The sequence below is a fragment of the Muntiacus reevesi genome, chromosome 8 (genome assembly GCF_963930625.1).
Source record: "Muntiacus reevesi chromosome 8, mMunRee1.1, whole genome shotgun sequence".
Classification (NCBI taxonomy): domain Eukaryota; kingdom Metazoa; phylum Chordata; class Mammalia; order Artiodactyla; family Cervidae; genus Muntiacus; species Muntiacus reevesi.
Window position 1 is genome coordinate 93,909,831 of NC_089256.1, and position 25,869 is coordinate 93,935,699.

The following is a 25,869-nucleotide window of genomic DNA, read 5'->3' on the forward strand; positions in this document are numbered from 1 at the left end:
AAGTATTGTCTGTGGTTGCGTTTCTCTTACTGCAGCAGAGTGATGTAGACAAAGGTGAACATATTTACTCCATAGCCCTTTACAGAAAAAGTTTGCTGACTCTTGGGAGAGAGAGTAACTGAGCAATGAGTACTTTAGATCAGAAAGTCCAGGAAGGCCTTTCTGAGCTGAGACCTGAAACAAGAAGCCAGTAGGGAAAGGTCTGGGGGTCCACACAAAGGAAAGAGGAATTTCAGAAGCCTGGAGGCCTGAACAATCTTGGCAGTATGTATGCCATAAATGGAAAGAGGGTTGGTATTCCTAAAACATCAGGAGCCCAGGAAAATGTGGAATGAAATAAGATAAAAAAGAGAGAGGCAGGGCTAGATAATGTACTGTGGGAGAATTTGGATTTCATTTTAAGGCAAAGACAATTTACTGGAGCATTTTTAGCAGGTGGATGATGGGATATAATTGATAGTATAAAAAGATCTCTCTGGCTTCTGAATGGCGAATGCAACTCGGAGTAGGGTTAAGATGAGGAAAACAGAAAATAGGAAGGAGTTGAGACAGACCATGGCAATGTTACAGTTCAGCTGAGAAAACAGTGGGTTGAACACAGTGATAATAATAAAGATGGAGAAAGTTAGGTAAATTTGTGTTATATTTTGGAAGTAGATCTAATAGGAGGGATAAAATGGGTGGTATAAGAGCAAGAGAAGAATCGACGACAAGTTTTTTTGGCATGCTCTTTACTGAAATGGGGGAGACCAGAAGAATAAGCATGTTGAGGAAGGGAAGAGGTGGAATTAAGAGTCCTGTTTCAGGGGATTTGCTGGCTGACCACTGGTTAGGACTCTGTGTTCAATCCCTGGCTGGGGAGCTAAAATCCCACAAGCTGTGAAGTGTAGCCAAAAAAAAAAAAAGAGTCCTATTTCAGGTTTGTAAACTTAAGATGTTCATGACATATGATTCTGGAGCTCAGAGAAGAAGCTGGGTTAGAGATACACATTTGGGAGTGGTCAGTAGACAGATAGTTCTCAGGTAGCTCAGCAGTAAAGAACTCACCTGCCAATGCAGGAGGCATGGGTTTGATCCCTGGGTCAGGAAGATCCCCTGGAGAAGGAAACGGCAACCCACTCCAGTATTCTTGCCTGGAAAACCTGGCAGGCTGCAGCCTGTGGGTCACAAAGAGTAGGACATGACTCAGCAACTGAGCACATATGCATATTCGTGACAATGATGCTTAACTGAGAATAATTTTGTCCCCCAGGTGAAACAGATTTACCTGACTTCCCACAGATTGAACCCACGTGGTTGTGTCCTGCCCCTTTCCTTCCTGTTACACGGGGACAACTTTGTAGCCAATATGAGGAACAAAGTGAAGTGCAATGGCTTGAAAATTATCTCCTGTATAATTCAGCCTCGGAACAATCTCATAAAACATCATTTTGAGGACATGACATTTTTAAAGACGTTGCCAAAGAATGACGTTTTAGTTTTCTACTCCCACCTGAAATTTTTTACCTCATTTTTATAAACTGTTCATTTCTCAGGTACTTTCTAAAATACCTGTAGTTAAGAAAAAGCTATGTGTCTTTAACTAAATTTAGTTCTGTAGTGCGATGCCACATATCCACTCCCCCCACTCCACCTTTTTTGGGGGCATTTTAAAAAACTTTGGATTCTTGTGTGACTTTTTCTCTCTCTGTGTATATTTTCAGTTATTAATTGTATGATCTGGGGGAAAACATTACACTGGTCTGGGAATCAGGAAATGAGAATTTAGACCATAGGTCTTTTGGGCTAATAAATCCTCAGTGATGATGAAGAAAAATGTGTAATTTTTTTGTGTTTGTTTTGGAACTTCCAACCACCTCAAGGATAGAAATCTGAAACAGTAGTATGTGTAATGCTTTCCGTCCTCTTTGAAGGGGGATATTTGTGAATAGGTAGCTATTTGTATATGATATAATCCTACTGGGATAATAGTATCCTTGCTATACAGTTGTCTAATGGTAGGATTTTTAGTTTGATGTGGACTTTTATTTTTTGGTTTGCATGGTGTTTAATGTGAGGGATGAAAAAAGGGTGAGGTAGCAAGGAAGCTATTAGCAAAAGAAAAGAAAGGATTATTTTTAGGCCCATCTTTCTTGGGTGTGGGGTTGGGTGGAGTGGGTAGGGAACCACAAGGGTTTTATCATGCAGGTTGCCTGTTTCTCCCGAGGATTGAGAGGGGCCAGGGTGACAGATTACTGGTCCTTGAGCAGAAATTTCCAGACTGGTTGATTAAGATTACCTTCCGGGAGAGGTTAAAACTGCAGTTAAATCAGGTATTAAAACTAGGTTTGGTATCATAGGTTTTTTTAGGGTCAGTGACACCATTTGGGGACTATGGTTTTCTTTTTCTCAGACCAGAGTGACACTTTCCTGACCCTGAGATGAGGATCCTGGACAGGAGGGAAAGGAGGAGACAGATCGCAGGGCAGGCCTAATGCTTTAGCCACTCTGGTCATTCGGCACGTAGGAGCACAGACCGAGCCAAGGCCTAAAGGAGGAGGAAACAACTATCTCCTGGGAAAGGACTCTGTGATCTGGAACACCACAGATTTCTCAGAGTGGGAGTTGGTAAAAAAGTGTCTCCCAGTTGTTGATGAAACTTTTCAGTCTGTCTCAAGGACTTGCACCTGGGAAAAGCACTGGCTTCTGGAAACAATGTTATTCTGTTACTTAGGAACAACTTGCTGACAAGCATCAGGAAATCACCCTCAATCAACTATTTTCCTTGTTAAGTGCTAGAAGACTCACTAGATAATAACTCTATTACAACGATAATAACTCTATTACAACAATAACAGTAATAAGAATGGGCTTTTAAGAGCAATTATTGAGTGCTTACTTCAAGGCAGGCACTTGATATTCATTGCAGTATTTAATTAAGAAGAATTTTACTTGGCATTCATTTTACCTTACTTCCTCTATGCTATCAGTTCTTGTCCTCACATATCTGCCCCCAAATCTATAGGAGTCCCAAATAAGTGTAAGAAAATTTGGTTGTAAATAAGTAAGTTACAAAAGACTGTTTTCTATCATTTCCTCTGCCTTGTATTATTTGAAAAAATGGTTCAGAAATACTATTGTACAAATGTTAATTTCCTGATTTTGATAATTGTACTATGATTATGTGTGTTGTAAAAGGAAATGGGGTAAGAGATATGAGGTAACTTTTTGTGCTTAATTTCACAACTTTTCTATAAGTCTAAAATTATTAAAATAGCAAGTTGAAAATTTTGATTTCTTTACAAGAATTTAGTTTATAGCTTTTATTATTTTCTTATTTAAAAAAGCAATACATAATCAATATAGAGAATATTTTACATGCATATAGGCAAAAAGAAGAAAATGTAAATCCCCTAATTCAACCAAGTAGAAATATCTGCCAAACATACCTAGACGTAAATTCATTGAGAGGTGTGTGTATATGGATGTATATAGCATGTAGTAATTTCAATTACTGACTGTTCATGAAGACAAAACTTTATAATTTTTTTTTTTTTAAACTTTATAATTTTTTATTGAGCTTAATTTGTCTTACCCTTCAGTTTGCCTAATGGGAGGCAATGATTTAATCACCTCCAGGTACTTCAGTCATTTTAAGACTTGTTGTTGTTTAGTCACTAAGTCATGTCTAACTCTTTTGTGACCTCGTGGACTGTAGCCCGCCAGGCTTCTTTGTCCATGGGACTTTCCAGGCAAGAATACTGGAGTGGGTTGCCATTTCCTTCTCCAGGGTATCTTCTCGACCCAGGGATCGAACACACATCTCCTGCGTTGTAGGTGGATTCTTTACTGCTGAGCCACCAGGGAATCCTTCAATTCAGTTCAGTTCAGTTGCTCAGTCGTGCCCGACTCTTTGCGACCCCATGAATCGCAGCACGCCAGGCCTCCCTGTCCATCACCAACTCCCGGAGTTTACTCAAACTCATGCCCATCAAGTCAGTGATGCCATCCAGCCATCTCATCTTCTGTCGTCCCCTTCTCCTCCTGCCCCCAATCCCTCCCAGCATCAGGGTCTTTTCCAATGAGTCAACTCTTCGCATGAGGTGGCCAAAGTATTGGAGTTTCAGCTTCAGCATCAATCCTTCCAATGAACATCCAGGACTGATCTCCTTTAGGATGGACTGGTTGGATCTCCTTGCAGTCCCAAGGGACTCTCAAGAGTCTTCTCCAACACTACAGTTCAAAAGCATCAATTTTTTGGCACTCAGCTTTCTTTACAGTCCAACTCTCACATCCATACATGATCACTGCAATCGTTAATACCAATTAAATTCAAGTTTCAAAATTCAGTTTTATTTCTTTTACCCTTTAGGGGACTTAGTTTTGGAGCTTCATTCATTCGTCTTCTGCAGCCACCCACTGCTGGTGTACCTTATCTCACCTCACCTTTAGGCACCAGTCTGCTGTTCTGCTTGCTAGAAGCATGATCCTGGGGACTCATAAGAGACCCCTGTAGGACTTCCAGGATTGCCTTTCGACCCCTTAACTGAGCCACCTCATTAGCATTAACCTTTACTCCTTTACTGCTGTGGCACGCTTCAGACCTCTGAGGCTCTCTCTAAGATCGGCAAAATCTTGAGGCTACTCTTTGGAGTAAACAAGGCAGAGTTTCGTTTTCTTATGTTTTCAGGAACTTTGCTAAGCTGTTTTTCATCCCTCCTTCTGGGGTGCTTTGTGACCGCATGGACTGAATAGCTTGCCAGGCCCTCCTGTCCATGGAATTTTCCAAGCAAGAATACTGACTGGCGTGACTTGCCATTTCCTCCTCCGGGGGATCTTCCCAGCTCAGGGATTGAACCCGCTCTCTGGCATCCCCTGCATTGGCAGGCAGATTCTTTACCACTACACCACCTGGAAAGCCCGCTGTGGTGCTGGACCTTAAGAGCTACTCAGAGATTTGCTCTGTGAACTCTTCTATACCATTCCTGAAAATTCTGTTATACTGAATTTTTGTCTTTATCTTCTTTTGGATGAATGAATTGAAAAAACAAGTAAGTCTTTACAGCACCATATATTCTTCTTTTGGTCGCACTGCGTGGCATGCAGGATCTTAGTTCCTGTGCCTCCTGCATTAGAAGCACAGAGTCTTAACCACTGGACCACCAGGGAAGTCCCAGCATTGCATATTCTTCTGGAATCCATTAGTTAATTACATAAACTTAGAAGTTTTTGTATTGAAGCCAGGCTTTTGAAAAGTCAAACTCTTCTTTGCCAGGGGCTTCAAAATTCTATTTTGTTAAGAACCTGTGAAAGAACATTTTTAGCTTACTTTCTTGTGTGGGGTGTAGAGAAAAACCCTTATTTCTGGCAATCTCTGAAAGGCTCTAATATGTATATTGCCAAGCCACATTATTTATGATGTAGATGCTTCCCTGGTGGCTCAGACAATAAAGAATCCTCCTGCAATGCGGGAGACCTGGGTTTGATCCCTAGGTTGGGAAGATCCCCTGGAGAAGGAAATAGCGTTAAATGTTTTACACAGGAAAATCTCAATTGTGAAAATTGAATTATGAACTAGTTATTAGAAGACACCAAGGATTGATTTATTAATTTTGTTGGATGTGAGAATGGCCTTGTGGTTATTTATGCAAAGGTCATTATAGGCAGCGTGAGTTGGGAAGTGATAGGAGTGGGAAGTAGGCGACAGATTATAAAAAGCCACACATGCCATTCTTTGATTTCATGCCCATAGCATCAAACAAAGGAAGTGACATGTTTAATTTACATAGAGGGGGAAAGAATGAGCAGGCATTTTTTAACTAGGAGGTAGATGGTTAAAGGAATTTTTTATTCTTTCTCCTCCCTCAGCACCCATATCTAAATTTATTAGCAAACTTTCCTGGTCAGCTTAGCTTCATCACTTCCCCATTCCAAGATATTGTCATCTCTTACCTGGACACAATAATTTCCTGATTAACTAACCAGTCTCTCCATTTCTGTTCTCTTCCCCTAGAATCCATTCTCCACAGAGCTGCCAGAGTGCATTTTTTTAAGCCTAATTTAGATTGTCATTCTCCGGCGTGAAACATTAATGGCTTTCTATTACATTTAAAATAAAATATAAACTCTACCATAGACCTTAAATTTCTATATTATCTGGCTCTTATCTTGTTATCCTCTTTGTGACACTCCTCCTTACACATCAGTCCAACACAAAAGCCATTGTACAGTTGCCATTCTATTTTTTAGCTACAAGTTCATTTTTCAGAAAACATTATCTTATGTGAGAGTTATGAATTTATAAGTGTAGTAACATTTTAATCAAACTGGTACACAGTGCACTTTTTAAACACTAAAATAATAATGATTAACTGAAAGAGTGCTCAAGTTGAAGTTCAATTGCTAGATCTGAGATAGAAAATAGTGACAATATGGACAAAAATGTTGACTTTAGCAAATTTTTACTTCATTCAATCCACATTCTTTAACCATGGTTTGTTCACTGCTCACAGGTTTCAAGTCTTGAGAGGATCAGGTTTACCTGTATTGTGACATTTGAAATTTTATCTTTCAATCTGATGAGCATAACTTCCTCATTAACTTTATACACAAAACATCTTCACTTTGGGCATTTTGGGGCATATTTTCCAAGAAATTAGATCTGGCACACCCCAAATTGAACTATACTGCCATTTGCCTCCTAAGACTTCTAGAAGAAATTCACATTTACACTTTCTAGAAGAAAGTAAATAACTGAAATAATTTAGGGACTTCCTTGGCCATCCAGTGTTAAGACTCTGTGCTTCCACTGCAGGAACATGGGTTGGATCCCTGGTGGGGAAACTAAGATCCCACATGCCTTGTGTGTGTGTTCACGCATTCTCAGTTGTGTTTAACTCTCTGCAACCCCATGGACTGTAGTTCCCCAGGCTCCTCTGTCCTTGGTATTTTCCAGGCAAGAATACTGGAGTGGGTGCCATGTCCTCCTCCAGGGGATCTTCCCGACACAGGGATTGAACCCACGTCCCTGAACTGGCAGGTGGATTCTTTACCACTGAGCTACCAGGGAAGCTCACATGCCCAGCATGTTCAGTAAAATGAAGTATTGAGTTGCTGCAAATTCTACTTCTCATTCTACACTGGGTTCATATTTACAGATTGGGATAGTTTAAGATAATGAACAAATGCCTCGTAAAAACCTGTTTCACTGACCACCTCTAATACTCTGCTATGGTGCCAAGTCACTTCAGTCGTGTCTGACTCTTTGCAACCCCATGGACTGAAGACCCTCCAGGTTCCTCTGTCCATGGGATTCTCCAGGTAAGAACACTGGAGTGGGTTGCCATTTCCTTCTCCAAATCCTCTGCTGATGGAAGTGTAAAATGGACAATTCTTTGAAGGGTGAGGGTCAATAGTAATCACTTTCTCAAGTACCTTTCCTCTTTGATCCTGCACTTGTCTTGACATTTACACCAATCCGAAGGGCAGGGTAGGCCAGCTTCTTACCCTGGTGCTGCTGCTGCATCAGTTAAAAGGCTGACAAGGAGCAGAGACCAGTCCCGTCAGTACCTGGACTGCACCGGCCCACTCGCCCACTCAAAGCTGAATTCTACTGAGTCTCCTCAGACTCTCAAAAGCTGGCTATTGGACACGCGGAAGCTCTCCCTAGAGTTCCCTGAGGAAAACCAACTTCTTCCCTTACTGCCGGGATAGTCACGTGCCTTCAAGGGAAGCCGGGACACTTCCAGCAGTCACCCACGAGCTTCTTTTGCTCTCCTTGCGTTCTGTGGTTTTCCTCTAGTAGAAGTGAAAATTTTCCCTAAAAGGAAAGAAAAAAAAAAAAAAAATGCGATAGCGAGAGAGAAATGGAAACGCCATAAATCTAAATTGAAATTAAACTCTCTGAACCCGGTGTGTCTCATTGATTCGCTCGTGGGGCTTAAAAGGCATATTTTGAGGGCAACTACCCGGATTCACCTCAGAAAACGAAGTGAAGGATCTGGCTGGTAGGGTTCGTAAAGTGCGGAGCTTATTGAGTAGAAGTCCCTACTACATGTCACATTAGATGAAGAGAAAACTAGGATGAGGATGAGGTAAGGCCTGAAAAATGGGGCCGAGGCTTACGGCTTGAGGGACATAGCGGAAAGCGGAGTTGTCGCCCTCTGTTTGAGGTGGGTAATCAGACGAACCGCGGAGGCCTTGAACACCACAGTCGTGCTACTGGGGCCGCGTGGCTTTCCCGCGCCCAGCCTTGGGGGCGGGGAAGAACCCGGATGGAATCACCCCTGCAGCTGGGACCACCCCCCAGTCTTTGAATCGCTGCGCGGGGCGGAGTTACCCTCCCTCCTCTTCTTTGATTGGTTTGCCTCCGTAGGTCCCTCCTTGGGATTGGACTTTCCGGATGCCAGTCACAAAGCGTCGCTGGTCACTCAAATTGTTGCTGGAAGCAGACGCTACTGTAGACGTCTGACTGGATTCGCGGCGTCTTACTCTCCTGGAGTGGGCTGTCGCTCCGGCGCTCGGAACTTGTCACCGGCTTTCGGCCTCGAGGCCTGGAAGGAGGCTTATTTAGGCGGCTTGAGAACGATCCTGGGCGTCTGAGTGTTCCGGTCGTCACGCACTCAGCGCCATGTCCTGGATGTTCAAGAGGTGAAGGGGGCGGAGGGGGGTGGGGCGCCGGCGGCAACCGTCTAGCGGAGTCCTGAAATGAACCTGACCTTCCCAGCGTTTCCTTCGTGTGCGGGGTGCGAGCTTTGCAGCTGTTGTTCGTTCTGCTGGCGGCTCTTATAGCCGCGGGAGGAATAAATGCAGAGGGGAGGATCCCCGGGCGAGTCTCCTGCGAGAGCCTTGGGGAACTATCTGTCAAGGGATGTGGGGAGCCTGGGGCTCTAAGCTCACTGCCTACCCGGGGTCTCAACCTGTGCTTTATTGCACGAAACACCCACCAGGTGCCCATTGTGCGCTGGCATTGTGCTCGGCAGAAAGGGCCGGTGAGACGCCTCTGTCCCCGAGCACCTCGCAGCTGATGTGTATGCACAGACGAGCAAATCTCTGTCTGCAGAGGAGCCCAAAGCGGTGTGCGCGACGTTCGAGGAAAACGCAGGGGAAGTAGCTTTTATCCATTCCAGAAAAGTGGAAGCTTCCTGGAAGGCCCCAGCCAACTGCCTGTTACTTTTCATTGTCTGAATTGGTTTACATATTCGTTCCGGAAACAGTTCTCCACCTAGGGGTTGAGGTTACCCTTAAACCAAGTGGGAGGCTTGGGGTAAACTTCCCGTGATGGATGGCACGATTTAGATACCTGAATAAAAGAAGGGTTCTCTTCGAAGGGAATTAAAGTAATGGATGCTGAATGTATTATTTGTAAAACTGTAAGTGGCTTCATGTTAAAAATAGTTCTATATTTTCGAGTTTCTTCTAGCTCAGCATTGAAATTTTGGTGTAAAATTAATTACAGACATCACATTATTTTTCAGTTTAAGTAAGTGATTGTGACAAAGAAAGGTTTGTGAACCCTTATTGGTGTTTTCACTTTGAATACCTGTGGGTAGAAGACGCATTATTGAACAGGTAGGGTTTCTAGAAACCTCCCCCACTGACTCCAATCCTTGCTTTAGCCAGAGGAACGCGTTTCATCTCTATACAGCACTTCCCATATTAGATTTATTTTGTTGAAATATAGTGTGAGAAAGCAATTGGCCTTTAAATATAGTATGGTCTTTGAGGACTGTTGGGTTAAATGTTGTATTTTTGTGCTTTTTTTTTTTTTCAATAGAGATCCTGTTTGGAAGTACTTGCAGACTGTCCAGTATGGAGTCCATGGAAATTTTCCACGCCTCTCATATCCAACTTTCTTTCCTCGTTTTGAATTTCAAGATATTATTCCTCCAGATGACTTCCTAACAAGTGATGAAGAGTTAGATTCAGTTCTATTTGGATCCTTGAGAGGCCATGTCGTTGGACTACGCTATTACACAGGAGTAGTGAGTATAGCATTAGATATTAAGTTAATGTGATGTGATGTTACTAACCTAGAAAATAAGAATTAGGTGATATGTGCAGTAAATATTTAAATAATTGAAATATATCTGGGCAAGAGATAACACATGCTTAATTATTAATGTTCCTTACTTTTATATCAGGGTTACAGTGTGCAAAGCACTGTTTCCTGTGTAGTCTCATGTGAGCACTGCAGTGTCTCTGTGGAAGATGGAGCGCCTATTATCCCATTTCAGAACTGAAGAACTAAAGCTCCGGAAGGTTAAATGGTTTGCCCAAGAAGCACAGATGCCTTTTGCAAAGTGACTTCTAAGTCGGTTAATTGCCTTCTCTTCTCCTGTCCCTGAGCCCATTTCTACACTTTTTTTTTTTTTAAGTTAGGAAGATCAATTCATGCTAGGTATGGGACTTGTCTGCTTTTAGGTCCTTTTCTTTCTTCCTGTGTTTCTCTTTTTGTGTCTCTGTTCTCTGCATTGTGTGTGTGTGTGAGAGAGAGAGAGAGAGAACAGAGACAAAGACAGAGAAAGCAGTTGTCTTTGTTATGGTTGCCTAGTATGCCTCTGTGTTATCTGTTTGGTAAATCTAGATTTTTAATTTTGAAAAATTTCAGACATGCATAAAAGTAGAATAATACAGTAAACTTCCATATACCCATGATCCAGATTCAGTAGTTAACAATTTCTTTGCACATTTGCTTCATCACTTTTTTCATTTGGTACTAAAAATGCTAACTGTATCACTTTACACATTTAAGTGTGTATTTCTAAAAAATGTCAGACATTTTCTACATCATTGTTGTACTTAGCAAAATTAATAATAACTCTCTTTTATGTCCAATAGCTAGTATATAACCAGTTTTCTTAATTGCTTAAAATGTCTTTTTATAAGTAATTTTTTTGAATTAGGATCAAAACAAATTAATAATAGTATCTTTGGTTGTTAGGTAAATCACCTCCCTACTCTTTGTTTTATGTCATTGATTTATTGCATAAGCTGCTTATATTTGTCTGTGGACATTTGATTTACCAGTTCTTTCATTCTCCCATATTTTTCTTATGTTGATGCTTTTCAAATCATTTTTTGGTTGTGTGAAGTATGTTTTGCAGGAGATTCCTTGGGGAAGAATTCCATTTGTTTAGTGTTTTATCCTCTCATATTTTCTTTATAATATTACAGCTTCTCAAATCATTTTGTGGTTGTCTGAAATGTGTTGAAGTGTGTTGTCTAGGAGATTCCTTAAGAAGCCACAGTATTTCCTGAGTTTCTGTATGTTTGTAATTGTGATACACTTCAAGGAAAGTTTGGTTGAATATAAAATCCTTGACTCATATTTTCTCTCATGATATCTTTTTTAAAAAGTTTTATTTATTTCTGCCTGTGAAGGGTCTTTGTTGCTGCGTGGACTTTTCTGTAGGTGCAGAGAGTGGGGGCAGCTCTTGAGTTGTGGCGCGCAGGCCTCTCATTGCGGTGGCTTCTCTTGTTGCAGAGCACGGGCTCTAGGACGCATGGGCTTCAATGGCTGGGGCATGTGGGCTTAGTAGTGGTTCCTGGGCTCTAGCACACAGGCTTTGCAGTTGTGGCGAATGGGCTTCGCTGCTGCACGGCATGTGGGACCTTCCTAGTGGTATCAAGGATTAAACTTATGTCTCCTCCATTGGAGTGGACTCTTCACCACTGAGCCACCAGGGAAGCCCATGATATCTTGATGTTGTATAAGATATTGGTGAAATGCCAATATAACTTCTTTCCTATATAAGTGAATTAGAAGTACCGTAATTTTCATTAGGGAATGTCTTAGTGTTGATCGTTCTGTAACTTTGTTTTCTTCTATTTCAGAAAACTTTAATTATAGTTTTCCTTTTTTTGGCCGCCCTGGGTCTTCGTTGCTGTGCATGGAGTTTCTGTAGTCATGGTACCTGGGCTTCTTACTGCGGTGTCTTTTCTTGTTCGGAGCACAGTCAGTTGTGGCAGACAGGCTTAGCTGCCCCTCAACAAGTGGGGTCTTCCCAGAGCAGAAGTCAAACCCGTGCTCCCTGCATTGGCAGATTCTTAACCAATGGACCACTAGGGAAGTCCTAGTTATAGTTGTAAATGGTTTCTGTTTCAAAGCTCGTTTTTTCCTTCAGAACTCTCCATTTTACTCTCTCTGTATTAAATTTTCTGTGCATATACATATGCCAGTTACTTCCTGAGATCATTTTTATCCATGTTTTTTCACTTTTCTCTTTTCATCATTTATTTCCCTTACCATTTTTTTGACAAGATCTGTTCACTTTCGTGTTCTTTCTACTTTATTCTTTAATTCTGTATACTACTTTTTTTTTTGACTGCACTTTGTGACAGGCAGAATCTTAGTTCCCCAACCAGGCTTTGAACTTGTGCTCCTTCAGTGGAAGCACAGAGTCAAAATCATTGGACCACCAGGGAAGTCCCTATTCTTTCGTTTTTCTTTTCTGATTTTTTCCTGAAGTCTATCAGTTCTCAGTTCATGTATCCCATCAGTTCTCCAGCTCTCATACTCATCTCAGAACTTTCCTATTTTAGATTTGTGAAAATTTTCCAAACTAAATATTGTTTCTAAATTATCTTAAATTTAAACAACCATTAAATCATGGTTGTTTTTTATTATAGAACGATCACTATTTGTTGATCTTAGAATAATTTCTCTGACACTGGTAAGCTATTTAAAAATGTGATGGGCTGATTTGGGCTGAGTAAAATTTATTATCGCTTAATTTTTTAATTTTATAAAATGTGTATTATTTTATAAGTACTACACATTTATTGTTTTAAAATGGCTAAAAGAAAAAGTAGTTTAAGTCTCGCTCAGTCCAGAACCACAACTTTGTTATGTCTTCCACACTTTACCTTGAAAGCATATGCATATGAATTGCAATCTTATTATACATTAACAAAAATGAGGATCGTGTTATATATATTATCACCTTTTTTAAAGTAAAATATTAGGAATAATGTCTTTTCATGTCAATACAAATATTGTACCTTTTATTTTCTTGTTGATGGACATTTTGGAGTTGATCACTGATAAGAATATTGAAATAAAATTGAGGTATTTATCTTTGTATACTTTTTTATTTATTATTTTCAGCTTTTTTATGCTTTATTGAGATGTGATTTATATATATATTTTAAAATGCAAACATTGTAAGTACATGATTCTGAGTTTTAACAAACATATATACCTAATAATCATTACCCAATCAACATACAGATCATTTCCATTACCTCTGAAAGTTCTCTTGTATTCTGTTGCAGTCATTCATCCCTGCCTTTGCCCTAAGAACCACCAGTCTGATTTCTATCACTGTAGATGGTTTAGCCCGTTCTAGAATTTCATATACATTGTTTTATTTGTTGTTTTTTTGGTGTTCCCTAAGTCATGTGGAATCTTAGTTCCATGCCCAGAGATCAAACCTGTGACCCCTGCAGTGGAAGCATGGAGTCCTAACCACTAGACTGCCAGGGAATTCTCAAGAGCTTCATATGCGTTGAATCATACAATATGTACTTTTTAAGTCTGGTTTCATTCAAACAGCATTATTAAGATATTTCTTGAGTCAATTTTGGCAATTTATATTTTTATCGAAAAGCATCCATTTATATTTTCAAACTTATTGCCACAATTTGCATAAGTCATTTATACTTAAAAATATTTGACCATGTTTATGGTTTTATTCCTGTTTTCACTGTTTGTGTTATATATTTGTGTCTGTTCTTATTTTTTATTGATTAGCCTCAACAGAGATTTATCTGTTTCATCTTTTCATGTAATCTTGAATTTTTTTTTTAATGTTTATCATCTTTCTTTGTTTGTTGATTTATCTTATACATTCTGTATCCTGTTTTCCTTAGGTTCATTTTATTTTATATTTGGATTCTTGATTTGAATGCTTAATTTTAATCCTAATAATAAAAACTTTTAATCTTTTAAATGTTCTTCAAAGTACTGCATTGGCTGTATCCCCTAGGTTTTGTTATTTAATATCGGCATTATACATTTTAACTTTTTAAAAATGTTTTCCATTTGCTTATGTTTACATTTTTTATTTCTTGACCCTTCAAAGCTTTTATAATAGATTATTTCTTGTCTAAAAGTACTGTTATAATTAGTCCTGATTCTTTTTGTTGTTGTCTTAATCTTGTTTTAATATATTCTTTTCTGTCTTGTGCTTGGGTCATATTTTCTTTGTTTTTATAGTCTCCACATCTTGCCCTACTTTTTGGTTATATATTTCCTGGAATTTGCATTAATATGGTTTAAAGAAAATTATACTTTAGGAGTGGCATGGAGAAGGTGGGTTGGTAGAAAACAGAGTTATGCCTCACAGAATATCTTGAAGGAGTAATATTTGTCTGATAATCTGGTTAGTCAGACTGTAGTCTCTTAAGTCAGTAGACAGATGCTGGGAGATTTAAGCAGCTTTCCTGCATATTTTTCAGGCAATTTAAAAAATTGAGGTAATTCACATACTGTAAAATTTATCATTTTTAAGTGTACAATTCAGTGGTTTTTAGATACTCACAAGGTTGTACAACCATCCCCACTGTCAGATTCCAAAATATTTTCATCATTCCAAAAAACCTTTTACTATTACTTTTCTAGTGTACTATTACTATTATAAATAATCACTCCTTATTTCTCTCTTCTCTTAGCTCATGGCATCCATTAATTTATGTTCTGTTTCTATGGATTTACTTACTTTAGGCATTTCATATAAAAAAAAATCATACAATATGTAACCCTTGGGTCTGGCCTCCATCACTATCTTCTTTTGTGTTAAATATATAATAGTTCCCTTTTTGTTTCTTTTATTCTATATTTGAGTTGTTTTCTACTACTAAGAAATTACTACTAACTACTAATGCCCATGGGAATTGCAGTTATCGTAATTCATAATTTTGGATTTGTGCCAACTTACTTTTAATTGTTTATAAAAACTTTGCTTTAAAATAGTTCCATTGTTTTCCTCCCCACTCTTCTGTGCTGTTATCATACAGATTAAATCTTTATATACATTGTATATTCATCAGTACAGGTTTAAAATGATTGTTATATGTCCTTTTAAATCAGTGAGGAGAAAAAAGTTACAACCAGAAGTTTCTTACCGTCTTTTACGTTTACCTGTGTGATTACCTTGTGCTTTCATTTCTTCATATAGACTCACTGTCTCATGGCTTCGGCTTCCGCCTGAAGGTCTTTTAGTATTTCTTGTGGAGCAGGTCGGCGAGCGATAGATTCTCTCAGCTTTTGTCTGGGAAGTCTTAATTTCTTCTTTATTTTTGAAGGATGATTTTGCCAGATAAAGAATTGTTGGTTGAATTTTTTCCTTTTAGCACTGTGAGAAGTCATCCCATTGTATTCTGGCCCCCGTGGTTTCTGGTGAGAAATCAGTTGTTAATCTTCTTGAGGAGCCCCAGTATGTGACAAGTTGCTTCTTTCTGTTTTCAATGTTCTTTCCAAAGTTTGATTATGATGTGTCTGGGTTTGAAGTCTGTTTTTTACTTGGAATTTGTTCAGTTTCTTAAATATGTAGATTAATGTTTTCCTCATCAAATTTGGGAAGTTTTTGGCTATGACTTCTTCACATGTATTCTCTACCTTTTTTTCTTCCCTCCTTCTGAGACTGTGTGTGTTGGTATGCTGCTATTGTCCCATAGGATCTGTTCGTGTTTCTTCATTCTTTTTTCTTTCTGTTCCTCTAACTTCGTCAGATGTTATAATCTCAGTTGACCTATCATCAGCTTCATTGATTCTTTCTTCTGCCTGCTCATATCTGCTGTTTGGTCCTCTCTAGTGAATTTTGAACTTTAGTTAACTATGTACTTTTTTGACTCCAGATTTCTGTATGTCAAGACATAGTTCTCATGCTTTCCTTTAGTTCTTTAGAAATGGTTTGCTTTAGGTCTTTGAACATATTTAAAATTAAAACTTTAATGTTTTTTTCTAGTTGTTATCTGTGCTTCCTTAGGGATAGGTAATTGATAGCATTTTTCTTATGTGTGGACATACTTTCTCGTTTCTTTGCATGTCTCATGTTTTTTTGTTGTTGAAAATTAGATGTTTTGCATAATGTGGCAACTCTAAATCATATCCTGCAGTCCCACTCCTGGGCATATACCTGAAGAAAACTATAATTTGAAAAGATTTGTGCAGCCTAATGTTCATTGCAGCAGTATTTTCAATAGCCAGGACATGGAAGCAACCTAAATGCCCATCAACAGATGGATGGATAAAGAAAATATAGTATATCTACACAATGAAATATTACCCAACCATGAAAAAGAGTGAAATAATGCCATTTGTGGCAACATGGGTGGACCCAGAGATCATCATACTAAGTGAAGTAAATTTGACAGAGAAAGACAAGTATCACATGATATCACTTATACATGGAATCTAAAAAAAAGATAAAAATGAACTTATCTATAAAACAGAAATAGGTCCAAAGACATAGTTACCAAAAGGGAAGTGGGGTGAGAAATAAATTAGGAGTTTGGGATTAAAATGTACACACTACTATATAACCAATGTGGACCTACCGTGTAGCACAGGGAACTGTACACAATATTTTGTAATGACTTTTAAGTGAAAAGAATATGAAAAATAATAGTTTTTATACATATAAACATGTGTGTATGTGTATATATACACATATATAACTGAGTCACTGCTATAAACCTGAAACTAGCACAGCAGTATAAACCAACTATACTTCAATTAAAAGAATAATCTACGTGAGATAAAGAATGTGAGCAACAACAAAAAATAATGTGGCAACTCTCAAAATCATATTCTTCCTTCTCCCCATAGTTGCTGGTTATTGTTGATTTTAGTAATCGTTTGTTTAGTAACTTTCTAAATTAGCCTTGGAAAAGTTTTTGCTGTGTGTGGTGACTTGATAGCTGTATTTGGTTAGCTTAGTGGTCAGCTAATGGTTGAACTAGAACGAGTAAATTTCCCAGTCTTTCCTGAGAGGACCTGTGTGCATTTGGGGTACTCCTTTGACACTCAGCCTGGCAGTTGACGACTGTGCCTTAACCTGTTCAGATCTTCAGGTTTAGCCAGAGGTAAGAGCTTAGGGCCTCTCAGGTCTTTCTTGAACATGTGCACAGCCCTGGGCATGTGAATAGCCATGTGCTTGCTTTTGCCCTTCTAGATTCCCAGGAATATGCTGGAGCTTTTCAAAGCCCCTATGGGCATCTTATTTTCCGCTTTTTCCTTTTAAACTCTTTGTTTTGTTTGCTTCAGCTATTAACCATTGCTTGTAAATTTTTAAGAAAATATTTTTATTTTATTTACTTGGCTGTACTAGTTCTTAGTTGTGGCATGTGGGATCTAGTTCCCTAACCAGGGATTGAACCTGGGCCCCTGTGTTGGGAGTGTGGAGTCTTAACCACTGGACACCAGGGAGGTCCCTGAAAAATTGTTTTTTATAAACACCCACCCAAGGGAGAAGGTTTTATCTTCTGGGTAATAAGTTCTGACGTCAAGCAGAAACAGCTTTGTAAGTGGGAGTCTTCTAGGGAACCACCATACCGGTCAAATGACAATTCTGTAGAAATGAATCTTTGAAAGATTCTACTTCAGTATGCTTACTCTGGTAACTACCAGGCTGTACCGAGAATTCCAGCAAGTGGTTCTATTTTAAAAGGCTATCATGAACTGAGAGATGGAGGTGAGACTAGGGCACTGACATTCAGCTGTTTTCTTGAATTAAGACTCTGCAGGTTTCTGTGACACTTAGGTTAGTTTCCAGAGTTCTGAAAAGTTGATTCAGTTTTTGCCAGATTTTTTATTGCTTTTATAGAAGAGACAATTTTTGGAAATCTTCACTCTTCCATTTTCAATTAGAAAATTGGCAGTTTTTAATTAAGTGGAATCAGATAATGGCAGGAGTTGAAGGCTGGATGTGTTTTCTTGATCCACTTCTGTTCTGACTTACAATTAATACCTTTTTCCCCTTTCAGATTCTGGAAAACTTAGGCTTAGGAACCAGCCTGCCTGGATTCAAATTCTAAGCTCTGCTACTTATTAGTAACTTTATGACCTTGGACAAGTTACTTAACTTTTCTGTGCTTTAGTGTCTTCATCTGCAAAATGGAGATAATGATAAGACCTACCAGTAGGGTTGTGACAATTTTGAAAATCAGTCTGTATAAGATACTTAGAACAATGTTTGGTATATAATAAGCACTAAAGAGATTATCTGTTTTTGAAGTTATGTTGGGAATTTTATATAATGTGTATCTGTTAGTTTTGATTATACCTTTTATATATCAAGGATTTGTTAACTTCCCAATTAATGTAAATTAGGAAAATACTGCAAAAGAATTATAAAATATATTCTCTAATATTTCTATAGAAATATGAGTCTAAGAAAATGTACATTCCTTATGCGTGGTGTTATTCAGTAAGCATTAAAAAAATGAATGGAAATCCCAGATAAAGTACAATGAAGAAATCTATCATATGTTACTTATTTATAACATGTCTGTTTATTTTTATTAGGTTAATAATAATGAAATGGTTGCATTACAACGAGAGCCGAATAACCCCTATGATAAGAATGCAATTAAAGTAAACAATGTGAATGGAAATCAGGTTGGTCATATAAAGAAAGATCTTGCAGCTGCCTTGGCCTATATCATGGACAACAAACTGGCACAAATTGAAGGGTAATGCACTTTTGGAGTTTAGTTTTAATAATTGTGAACTGTGGTGATCTTGGACTTTAAGGATGTGTGTAGTTGCCCTGACAACTTTTGTCACTATACCTTTAGTATGTGTTCAGTAAATGTTTTAATTTTATCATCTGCCTGCACTACCCTAGCCATCAAATAGCTATTCCCTCACTTTCCTGGTAAATTATTACCATGGAGAAAAAGAGACTTAGGTTCAGACATTAGAAAGTCCACACGCTCTTTTAGGAAAAAAGCCTTTTTGTTGTTCAGGCGCTCGGTTGTGTCTGACTCTTTGCGACCCTGTGGATTGCAGCACGCCAGGCTTTCCTGTCCTTTACTGCCTCCCAGAGCCCGCTCAGACTCCCGTCCCTTGAGTCGGTGATGCCATCCAACCACCTCATCCTCTGTTGTTCCCCTCTCCTCCTGGCTTCTGTCTTTCCCAGCATCAGGGTCTTTTCTAATGAGTGGGCTCTTCGCATCCTTTGGCCAAAATATTGGAGCTTCATCTGTTCATCTAGTGAATATTCAAGGTTGATTTTCTTTACGATTGACTGGTTTGATCTCCTTGCTCTCCAAGGGACTCTTCAGAGTCTTCTCCAACACCACACTGCAAAAGCATCAGTTCTTCAGCACTCAGCCTTCTTTATGGTCCAACTTTCACATCCATACTTGACTATTGGAAAAACCCATAGCTTTGACTAGATGGACCTTTGTTTGCCATGATCGTGGTTTTTTGAATGTTGAGTTTTAAGCCAGCTTTTTCACTCTTCTCTTTCACTTTCATCAAGAGGCTCTTTCGTTTCTCTTCGCTTTTTGCCATAAGGATGGTGTCATCTGCATGTGTAAAGGTTATTCATATTTCTCCTGGCAATCTTGATTCCAGCTTGTGCTTCATCCAGCCTGTCATTTTGCATGATGTACTCTGCATATAAGTTAAATAAGCAGGGTGACAATATACAGCCTTGATGTACTCCTTTCCCCATTTGGAACCAGTCCATTGTTTCATGTCTGGTTCTGAGTGTTGCTTCTTGACCTGCATACATATTTCTCAGGAGGCAGATAAGGTGGTCTGGTATTCCCATCTCTTGAAGAATTTTCTAGTTTGTTGTGCTCCACACAGTCAGGCTTTAGCATAGTCAATGAAGCAGGTGTTATTCTGGAATTCTCTTGCTTTTTCTATGATCCAGTGGATGTTGGCAATTTGATCTATGGTTCCTCTGCCTCTTTTAAAGTTTTTGGTTCACGTACTGTTGAAGCTTAGCTTGGAGGATTTTGAACATGACCTTGCTGGCGTGTGAAATGAGTTTAATTGTGCGGTAGTTTGAGCATTCTTTGGCATTGCTTTCTTTGGGATTGGAATGAAAACTGACCTTTTCCAGTCCTGAGGCCACTGCTGAGTTTTCCAAATTTGCTGGCATATATTGAGTGCAGCACTTTCACAGCATCATCTTTCAGGATTTGAATAGCTCAACTCGAATTCCATCACCTCCACTAGCTTTGTTCGTAGTGATGCTTCCTAAGGCCCACCTGACTTTGCCCACAATGTCTGGCTCTAGGTGAGTGACCACACCATCGTGGTTATCTGGGTCATTAACATCTTTTTTGTACAGTTCTTTTGTGTATCCTTGCCACCTCTTCTTAGTATCTTCTGCTTCTGTTAGGTCCATACCGTTTCTGTTCTTTATTGTGCCCATCTTTGGATGAAATGTTCCTTTGGTATCTCTAATTTTTTTGAGGAGGAAAAAAAGCCTTTTTAGTGTGTTGATTTTAGAAGTTTGGCAATGTTTGTTTAAATATGGTTGTAAGCTGATAGGTATGATCAGTTGCAGATGAGTTTGATTTTGTCTACACAGTGTTTAAATTTTTTCAGTCATTTCCAGTATTATAATATCTGGACATTCTGCATTTTATGCATATTATTTTTCCCTAATTATAAAACATTATTTACAAAGATTTCTCTTGATAAATGGAAGATCTGGTAATTCAGGATACTCAAGTGACATCATTTGACTGGAGCTAGGTAGCAGCTGTTGCATTAATTAGGCATATCCCTTCTTAGTTTTACCACCTGTTCCTTTTTTAAAACTCAGTCTCCTTGGTTATGTTTTGTACGTATTTGTGTTTGTGATCTACATTTTAGTGTAGATTGTTTAGGTGAGTTTGGAAGATAAATACTTAGCAGTGTCTTCTCACTTGTTTACTTGTCTTCTCCTTTCTCAGTTCATCTCCTTTCTCAGGTTTTTCAGATGTTGAGAGTAAACTTTCAGTGAATCCCGAATCAGAAATAATTCTTTGAAATCATCCCCCATTTTCTCAGAACAGGTTGCTACACTCAGTGGTTCTGTTAGCGAAAGCTCTACCTTCTCAAGTAAACTTTCTATTTTGCTTATCTTACAACCTTGGTAATAGGTTATCTTGTGTATTTAAACTCTTATCTCATCTTAGTTTCCTCTGGCATTCTGACCCTTTCCTTCTCACTGTTGGTCCTCCTCCATGTTCTTTCTCTTGCTGGGCTGCCCAGTCAGTTCCTCTTTGTTGTTGCTGTTCAGTTGCTGATTCGTGTCCCACTCTGCAACCCCATGGACTGTAGCACTCCAGGCTTCTCTGTCCTCCACAATCGCTTTCTGTTTTACTTCCATGCAAAATTTGAGTGTGACAGTTATTTAACATGATTCTTAATGGGACTTAAAATTAAATGTAAAGAAGGAACTCTACTAACTTCTCATTTTTTTCTCTTAATTATAATAGGGTAGTTCCTTTTGGTGCAAACAATACTTTTACCATGCCTCTGCAAATGACATTTTGGGGAAAAGAAGAAAATAGAAAAGCAGTTTTAGATGAGTTAAAGAAACATGGATTTAAATTGGGACCTGCACCAAAGTGTAAGTATAGGGTTTAATATACTATTATTTTGATATTGTAAGATGCCAGAATTATAAAGTATTTATTCTCTTAAGTAATAGTTTTGAGTTTGGTTGACTAAATTTATTAGTGCTGAAGCCTCCAAGTTCTTTTTTAGGACTATTTTTAAGGACAGACATCCTGAAGTTTTTTTGTTTAACATTTAACATGAATTTTTCTTTTATTGTTTAATCTATAATAATAGATTCATAGGAGGTTGCAAACACACACAGAAAAATGTATAGGGAGGGCCCTCCCCAGATTTCCCCCAGTGTTAACGCCTGGAAATTCCCGATTTTAAACATTCTTTTTAATAAGTAATAGACAAAAAGAATTTCCTAATAGAGAATGAAAAGGTATTACTTGTGTTTCAAAAGTTCAGAACATGTGGAATTCTTTTAATGTATTTTTTGAATGAACTAAGAAATTTACCTTTGAAATGTTTAAAACATGTATTAAGGAAAGGTTTAATTTAGCTTATTAGACAAGCTTTAAAAGCAATTTACTGAAAGATAATTTTGTACTCTTTTCATTTTGTAAATTATAGCTTTAGGGTTCAGTTTGGAAAGTGGCTGGGGCTCTGGAAGAGCTGGACCGAGCTATAGTATGCCAGTTCATGCTGCAGTACAGATGACGACTGAACAGGTATGCTTTTCTTAAATTTTATAATCTGAAAGTGAATTTTAAATGTTGAAGATTGATGTTTAAAAATGAGATAAATATGCATGTGCTGGTGTTAGTGATTTTATATTGTTATGAAATGTAGAATCAATAAAATATATTGTAAATATTTATGTATAAAGAAAGCAGTGATAAGGTATATAGCTACATATATATATTCATGCATACATTGAAACATTCATTGCTATATATACCTGGAATATTTTATTATATTTTGATGTTTTTGTATTATTTGAAAATTTTTAAGTATCCATAATTTTTAGAAAATTGAAGCTTGAAATTTATTCCTTTCAGTAAGATTGCAAATTCAGTGCTAAAAAAACTAGTTCCAAATCTTTGACCTTAGTCTGTTTCTTACTTTTGTCTACTTTGTGATCCAGGATACTATTACATTGGGTTAGTTTGGGGGAAAACAGATATAAAATAGTGAAATGAATCTACCAATTACACAAACATAAAAAAAAATTACACAATTTTTTTTTTGTCTCTACTCATCAGTGTTAGCCTTTTTATATTCTAAGGTAGTTAGTGTATTTTCCTTGTTCATTGTTAGAAGGGCTTGAGCCTGTGTCTGACTGGTAAACCCCAGATTACCTCTCCTTGCTTTTAGACTTGACATGGTTTCTTCTGGACTGATGCTCTGCATTTATTTGCTAATTTACAAAAGTCATTATAACACATATATGTTACTATAAAATTAGACAAGATCAGTTTAAAGAACCAACTAAATTAGCATTAAGATTGAAATTATTGTAATATTTTGTTGCACATAGCAAGTTTCTGATTATAGTATTAATCAATGTAATGTTATTTACTTGAAAAAGTCAATTATACCTGATAGGATCTGCTAAAATGGTTTGAATACAGCTAGTAGAATCATAGAATTTCAATGGCAGAAGGAACCTTAGATACACTCTAAATCTAGTTCATTCTGTTTGTTTTGCAGTAATACGATACAGGGCCATATAAGATAAATGTCTTGCCCTAAGGTATATAAAGGTTTGTTTGTGACAGAGCTGTGACTGAAACCCAGGACTTAAAACTCCATTCTATATTTTTTCGACTATAACAGTTTCGTAAAGGATCTGCTCTGCTTTTATTGAGCAGTGTAGTATCTCAAAAAATTAACATATTTTATGTACCTTTTGGTATGCAACTCCTAGTTAAATGACTTGAAGTCTCTGAATTAAGTGCAGTTATTAATTGAATTGTTTCATTATGTTTCTTGTTGTTCTTCATGGTAGCTTAAGACAGAGTTTGACAAATTGTTTGAAGATTTAAAAGAAGATGATAAAACTCAGGAAATGGAACCAGCTGAGGTACTGGACCAGTATTTTATATCTAAAACTTTGAAATTTTAAAATGTAGCATTAATATATACATGTTTTTAAATCAGAAGATCAACTGTTTTCCAGATTCTTTGTGGGGTTTATTACAAGAAAGGGCTTACTGTATTTCTGTTTATGACATTTCCTATAGGCTATTGAAACACCATTGCTTCCTCATCAAAAACAAGCTTTAGCTTGGATGGTTTCACGGGAAAACAGTGAAGAACTTCCACCATTCTGGGAACAGCGAAGTGACTTATACTATAACACAATAACAAATTTTTCTGAAAAGGACCGACCAGAAAATGTTCATGGAGGAATTTTAGCTGATGATATGGGTTTGGTAATTATATTTTTTATTAAGTTAATAACAGTTTATTTTTTAACTAAGATTTTTTTAAACTTTATTTATTTGACTTCACTGGGTCTGTATTGCTGCACACAGACTCTCTCTTGTGACGAGCAAGGGCTTCTCTCCGGTTGGAGTGAGCAAGCTTCTCACTGTCGTGGCTTCTCTTGTAGTGGAGCGCTGGCTCCAGAGCTCACAGGCCTCAGTAATTGCGGCACACAGGCTAAGGAGTTGCAGCTTGGGGACTTCAGAGCACAGACAGTAGTTACGAAGAACAGGCCTCGCTGCCCTGCTGCATGTGGTGTCTTCCTGGTCTAGGGATTGAGCCTGTGTCCCCTGCATTTCCAGGCAGGCTCTTCTCTGGGCACGAGGGAAGTCCAGTAACTTTTAAGATTCATATGAAGTAATCTTAAAGTAGATAAAGATGGGAATATACTGGTGCCGGTTTGGGAATAGATATCACTGTTAGTGTAGAATGTAGTTTTCCTATGGTTTTCACTTGAAATAATGTCGAATTTTTCTTCTTCTTTCTTATGGTTTGTTTGCCCAAGGTACAATTGAAACAATTGGCAGTAATGATATAAACATGTTTCTCAATTTCTTTTGAAATTTAAGATTGCTTATCTTTTATAGGTTTTATTAAAGGAAAGATACGATTTGTTACATCAGCAGTTTTTATACTTTTTCATTTTGATAATAAATTTTTTAACTCATTACTTGCTAACAGAACTAGCATATTTTTCAGTGAAAAGTGCACTCCAAAACGAAAACAGTTTTGATGAGAAGACTAGCATTGTTTTACATTTTTGCAAGTCTCTTTAATGTGCAGCTTAATAGTTGATAGCTGATTTCTCATACCTGTTTTTTCATTGATTCTGTTGTTTTCATTGAGATATACAGAGAATATTAGTCCTCACTCAGATATGTATTTGAAAGAGGTGTACTTTAGCAGTTTTTTTGGATAACTAGATCTTTGCCAGAACATCAGAATTAAGTGTTAGTTTGTTAAAGGGCCTTCCTGGTAGCTCCGTTGGTAAAGAATCCGCCTGCAATGCAGGAGAGCCCGGTTCGATTCTTGGGTCGAGAAGATTCACTGGAGAAGGGATGGGCTGCCCCCTCCAGTGTTAACAGCTTGCGGGGTTCTGTCTTGCAGTGGTAGCTGTGGCATGGGCTCTGTGGTTGGGGGGCATGGGCCTAGATCCCGCTGAGCGTGTGGGACCTTGGTGTCTCAGCCTCAGTGCCTCAGCCTTAGTGCCTCAGGGCTCGAATCCACATCCGCTGCATTGGAAAGTGGATTCTTAACCACCAGACCAGCACTGAAATCCCTGTTAAAGGTTCATAGTTATAATGTGGAACTTTCTTTTTGGCTGTGCCGTGTGGCATGCAGGATCTTAGTTCCCCAACCAGGGATTGAACCTGTGCTCGCTACACTGGGAGTGCAGAGTCTTGACCCCTAGACTGCCAGGGAAATTCCGATAATGTAAAAATTAAATACCATGTCAGTGAACTTTTTATACTCTGTTCTGTTAAAATTCACTGGTGTTGCTTGCACATTACATGGATATTTCATCCATGCATGATTTTGTAACATTAGTTATTGGTCGTTTGGAATATATTGGTTCACTGAGTTAACAGATCTGCCCAATGTTGATGCATTTCATTATATAATATAAAAAACTTTACATTCATTGGTATTACTGCTGATCTTATTAGAAAGGCATTTTACATTTGGGAAGCTTCTGAGCTTATGGTGTTGATACAAGTTTTCTAATATAAATTTTGCTTAAAAGCTCAAATTTTATCTTTAACCACAAACATTGTCAGTTTTTTCCTTTGGAATTGATAGGCTCACTTTGTTCACAGGCTCACTTTATTCATTTTTCAAGAAAATGTCTGCCGCTCAATCATAAATAACTAGTTGTCAGTCAT

The 25,869-nt window shown here is 38.2% G+C and overlaps 1 protein-coding gene across 2 annotated transcripts in view; it reads left to right on the forward strand.

Annotated features, from left to right (window-relative positions):
- Positions 1-8,415: 8,415 nt before the first annotated feature.
- Positions 8,416-25,869, forward strand: part of HLTF (helicase like transcription factor) — a 59,315-nt gene continuing 41,861 nt past the window's right edge. For both annotated transcript variants that reach the window (XM_065942945.1, XM_065942946.1), the window contains exons 1-7: positions 8,416-8,628; positions 9,755-9,962; positions 18,509-18,675; positions 21,430-21,563; positions 22,130-22,227; positions 23,508-23,582; positions 23,743-23,934. In XM_065942945.1, coding sequence (XP_065799017.1) covers positions 8,609-8,628; positions 9,755-9,962; positions 18,509-18,675; positions 21,430-21,563; positions 22,130-22,227; positions 23,508-23,582; positions 23,743-23,934 — 894 coding nt within the window. In that variant the 5' untranslated portion in view covers positions 8,416-8,608. The remainder of the gene's footprint in view (positions 8,629-9,754; positions 9,963-18,508; positions 18,676-21,429; positions 21,564-22,129; positions 22,228-23,507; positions 23,583-23,742; positions 23,935-25,869) is intronic.